Source organism: Rana temporaria, chromosome 2, assembly GCF_905171775.1.
Source record: "Rana temporaria chromosome 2, aRanTem1.1, whole genome shotgun sequence".
Taxonomy (NCBI): Eukaryota; Metazoa; Chordata; class Amphibia; order Anura; family Ranidae; genus Rana; species Rana temporaria.
This window is the reverse complement of record NC_053490.1, coordinates 498,854,664-498,860,559: the sequence shown is the minus strand read 5'-3', so window position 1 is coordinate 498,860,559 and position 5,896 is coordinate 498,854,664. Positions and strand designations below refer to the sequence as shown.

Sequence of the window (5,896 nt, the reverse complement as noted above, 5' to 3'; positions counted from 1 at the left end):
ACGGGACACATGGCGTTCGTTACCGAGCGCTGTGTGTCCCGTGATAACTGTGCAGAGTAACCTTTGTGTTACTCTGCTCAGTTTATGAATGGAAGGGAGACGCTGTCTTCTGTCCATTCATCTTCAATGCAGAGAAAAGGACTGGGGAATGAATGTCCTCTGTCCCTTTCTCTGTCTCAAATGGGAGATGTCAGGGGTCTCTGTTTAGACCCCTGACATGTCACCAACACCCCCACAGGGCTGATAATAAAAAAAAATCAGACACCACAACCCCCATACCAAGATGGTCCAGAACCCCCTGTCCACTACCCCACTTTCCACTACCCCACTGACACCGTCCACTACCCCACCGTCCACTACCCCACCGTCCACTACCCCACTGACACCGTCCACTACCCCACCGTCCACTACCCCACCGTCCACTACCCCACTGACACCGTCCACTACCCCACCGTCCACTACCCCACTGTCCACTACCCCACTGACACCGTCCACTACCCCACCGTCCACTACCCCACTGTCCACTACCCCACTGACACCGTCCACTACCCCACCGTCCACTACCCCACTGTCCACTACCCCACTGACACCGTCCACTACCCCACCGTCCACTACCTCACCGTCCACTACCCCACTGACACCGTCCACTACCCCACTGACACCGTCCACTACCCCACTGACACTGTCCACTACCCCACTGTCCACTACCCCACCGTCCACTACCCCACCGTCCACCACCCCACTGTCCACTACCCCACTGACACCGTCCACTACCCCACCGTCCACTACCTCACCGTCCACTACCCCACTGACACCGTCCACTACCCCACCGTCCACTACCCCACTGACACCGTCCACTACTCCACCGTCCACTACCCCACTGACACCGTTCACTACCCCACCGTCCACTACCCCACGGTCCACTACCCCACTGACACCGTCCACTACCCCACCGTCCACTACCCCACTGTCCACTACCCCACCGTCCACTAACCCACTGACACCGTCCACTACCCCACCGTCCACTACCCCACTGACACCGTCCACTACCCCACCGTCCACTACCCCACTGACACCGTCCACTACCCCACCGTCCACTACCCCACCGTCCACTACCCCACTGACACCGTCCACTACCCCACTGTCCACTACCCCACTGACACCGTCCACTACCCCACCGTCCACTACCCCACTGACACCGTCCACTACCCCACCGTCTACTACCCCACCGTCCACTACCCCACTGTCCACTACCCCACTGACACCGTCCACTACCCCACCGTCCACTACCCCACTGTCCACTACCCCACTGACACCGTCCACTACCCCACCGTCCACTACTTCACCGTCCACTACCCCACTGACACCGTCCACTACCCCATCATCCACTACCCCACCGTCCACTACCCCACTGACACCGTCCACTACCACACCGTCCACTACCCCACCGTCAACTACCCCACCGTCCACTACCCCACCGTCCACTACCCCACTGACACCGTCCACTACCCCACTGTCCACTACCCCACTGACACCGTCCACTACCCCACTGACACCGTCCACTACCCCACTGACACCGTCCACTACCCCACTGACACCGTCCACTACCCCACTGTCCACTACCCAACTGACACCGTCTACTACCCCACTGTCCACTACCCCACTGACACCGTCCACTACCCCACTGACACCGTCCACTACCCCACTGACACCGTCCACTACCCCACTGTCCACTACCCCACTGACACCGTCCACTACCCCACTGTCCACTACCCCACTGACACCGTCCACTACCCCACCGTCCACTACCCCACAGTCCACTACCCCACTGACACCGTCCACTACCCCACCGTCCACTACCTCACCATCCACTACTTCACCGTCCACTACCCCACTGACACCGTCCACTACCCCACTGACACCGTCCACTACCCCACCGTCCACTACCCCACTGACACCGTCCACTACCCCACCGTCCACTACCCCACCTTCCACTACCCCACTGACACCGTCCACTACCCCACCGTCAACTACCCCACCGTCCACTACCCCACTGTCCACTACCCCACCGTCCACTACCCCACTGACACCGTCCACTACCCCACTGTCCACTACCTCACTGACACCGTCCACTACCCCACTGTCCACTACCCCACTGACACCGTCCACTACCCCACTGACACCGTCCACTACCCCAATGTCCACTACCCCACTGACACCGTCCACTACCCCACTGTCCACTACCCCACTGACACCGTCCACTACCCCACCGTCCACTACCCCACCGTCCACTACCCCACTGACACCGTCCACTACCCCACCGTCCACTAGCCCACTGTCCACTAGCCCACTGTCCACTACCCCACTGTCCACTACCCCACTGACACCGTCTACTACCCCACCGTCCACTACCCCACCGTCCACTACCCCACTGACACCGTCCACTACCCCACCGTCCACTAGCCCACTGTCCACTAGCCCACTGTCCACTACCCCACTGACACCGTCTGCTACCCCACTGTCCACTACCCCACTGACACCGTCCACTACCCCACTGACACCGTCCACTACCCCACTGACACCGTCCACTACCCCACTGTCCACTACCCCACTGACACTGTCCACTACCCCACCGTCCACTACCCCACAGTCCACTACCCCACTGTCCACTACCCCACTGACACCGTCCACTACCCCACCGTCCACTACTTCACCGTCCACTACCCCACTGACACTGTCCACTACCCCATCATCCACTACCCCACCGTCCACTACCCCACTGACACCGTCCACTACCCCACCGTCCACTACCCCACTGACACCGTCCACTACCCCACCGTCAACTACCCCACCGTCCACTACCCCACTGACACCGTCCACTACCCCACTGTCCACTACCCCACTGTCCACTACCCCACTGACACCGTCCACTACCCCACCGTCCACTACCCCACTGACACCGTCCACTACCCCACTGACACCATCCACTACCCCACTGACACCGTCCACTACCCCACTGTCCACTACCCCACTGACACCGTCCACTACCCCACTGTCCACTACCCCACTGACACCGTCCACTACCCCACCGTCCACTACCCCACTGACACCGTCCACTACCCCACCGTCCACTGTCCACTACCCCACTGTCCACTACCCCACTGACACCGTCTACTACCCCACTGTCCACTACCCCACTGACACCGTCCACTACCCCACTGACACCGTCCACTACCCCACTGACACCGTCCACTACCCCACTGTCCACTACCCCACTGACACCGTCCACTACCCCACTGTCCACTACCCCACTGACACCGTCCACTACCCAACCGTCGACTACCCCACAGTCCACTACCCCACTGACACCGTCCACTACCCCACCGTCCACTACCCCACTGACACCATCCACTACCCCACCGTCCACTAGCCCACTGTCCACTAGCCCACTGTCCACTACCCCACTGTCCACTACCCCACTGTCCACTACCCCACTGACACCGTCTACTACCCCACTGACACCGTCCACTACCCCACTGACACCGTCCACTACCCCACTGTCCACTACCCCACTGACACCATCCACTACCCCACTGTCCCTACCCCACTGACACCACCCACTACCCCACTGACACCGCCCACTACCCCACTGACACCGCCCACTGACACCGCTCACTACCCCACTGACAACAACCACTGCCCCAACCCCCCAACCCCTTTCCAAAAAGCATTGTGAAAAAATATATTTAAAAAATAAAACCCCACCCTCCCATCAAGTACAAAAATAAATTGTAAAAAGAAAAAAAAAATGTTATTGTATAAAAAGCAAAAAATCCATTGGTCCCAAAAAACCTTTTGGGAACAAAAAATATTAAATTGTAAAATAATAAAAAAAATTATCTGACACTGTCCACTATCCTGACACCATCCTGCATGTACTACCCACCTCTGTACCCTACGCATTCCTGTGATTCGCATCGCACTGCTGTTCAGATCACATGTGATGTCTGTGCGATGCGATTTCAGCCATACAAACTGTATAGCTGAAATCGCATCACATTCGGACCAAACACGCATCACACCTATGCGATCCGATTCATGTCCTGTCAGTTCGCAGTGCGATATGCGAGCTGAAATGGGGGTGTCATTACCATTGTATTACACTCCCCAGCATATGGCAGTGTGAACTGTCGTGCGAGTTGGGTGCGATGTGGGAACCCGCAGTGGATTTGCAGGGTTCCCGAATCGCACCAGTGTGAACCAAGCCTCAAAGCATGCAGCCTACAAATGTCACCTGACTGCTCCCACCAAGGCTCGGTTCACACTGGCGCGATTCGGGAACCCTGCAAATCCACTGCGGGTTCCCACATCGCACCCGACTCGCACGACAATTCACACTGCCGTATGCTGGGGAGTGTAATACAATGGTAATGACACCCCCATTTCAGCTTGCATATCGCACTGCGAACTGACAGTTAGGACATGAATCGGATCGCATAGGTGTGAAAACCTATGCGATTCTGGTGTGGACCAAAAAAAGGGTCCTGTGCGAGTTTGTTCCAAATGAGATGCAATTTCAGCCATACAGTTTGTATGGCTAAAATCGCATCGCACAGACATCGCACGTGATCTGAACAGCAGTGCGGTGCGAATCACTTGCGATCTCGTACAGCTCATTAATGTGAACCAGCACTAAGTTCATTCAGCCTGGGTGTAAGTATAAAAAGTGAGAAATCCACCCTCCCCCACACAACACATCCTGGTAAAATAGGAATTTTGCATAAGTGATCAGGTGACCTCAGACACACACACACACACACTGCAATATAACAATAATTAGAAGATCACTCACGCTCGGACTATCTCCCCTAATCACTTGTCTATGTATATTCTGATGGCTGTTCACTGGAGCATTTCATCATGACATTGAACTCTGTCTCACCTCATGTTTTGTAAACATTTAATCAAAACAGAGGACAAGCAGACAATTCTGGCATATTAGGAGAGGAGAGGGGAGGGGGGGGGGGTGATTTGTACACTGTTTACAGAAACTGTGCCCATCACACGCAGCCACTGTGCCAACACATGCAGCCACTGTGCCCATCACATGCAGAAACTGTGCCCATCACACGTAGCCACTGTGCCATCAATTGTCGCCACTGTGCCATCAAACGAAGCCACTGTGCCCATCACATGCAGAAACTGTGCCCATTACACGCAGCCACTGTGCCATCAATTGTCGCCACTGTGCCCATCAAACGCAGCCACTGTGCCAACACACGCAGCCACTGTGCTAATCAAACGCAGTCACTGTGTCCATCAAACGCAGCCACTGTGCCGTCAAACGCAGCCACTGTGCCCATCAAACGCAGAAACTGTGCCCATCACACGCAGCCACTGTGCCATCAATTGTCGCCACTGTGCCCATCAAAAGCAGCCACTGTGCCCATCAAAAGCAGCCACTGTGCCCATCAAACGCAGCCACTGTGCCAACACACGCAACCACTGTGCCCATCAAACGCAGCCACTGTGCCAACACACGCAACCACTGTGCCCATCAAATGCAGCCACTGTGCCATCAAACAGAGCCACTGTGCCCATCACATGCAGAAACTGTGCCCATCACACGCAGCCACTGTGCCATCAATTGTCGCCACTGTGCCCATTAAATGCAGCCACTGTGCCATCAAACACAGCCACTGTAACCATCAATTGCTTCCAGTGTACGCCATCAATTGCTGCCAGTGTGTGCCCATCAATTGCCACCAGTGTGCCCATCAATTGCCACCAGTGTGCCCCATCAATTACCGCCAGTGTGCTGCCAGTTTGCCCCATCAATTGCTGCCAGTGTGCCCATCAATTGCCGCCAGTGTGCCCATCAATTGCCGCCAGTGTG

At 56.3% G+C, this 5,896-nt stretch overlaps 1 protein-coding gene across 1 annotated transcript; it reads left to right on the top strand.

Moving 5' to 3' along the window:
- Window positions 1-1,150: 1,150 nt before the first annotated feature.
- On the top strand, window positions 1,151-2,422 carry LOC120928691 (mucin-2-like; the record flags this gene model as incomplete). The annotated part of the gene is made up of 1 exon (XM_040339686.1): window positions 1,151-2,422. A coding segment is annotated over one exon (1,272 nt), but the record flags the coding sequence as incomplete, so codon positions are not given.
- Between the last annotated feature and the right edge of the window lie 3,474 nt (window positions 2,423-5,896).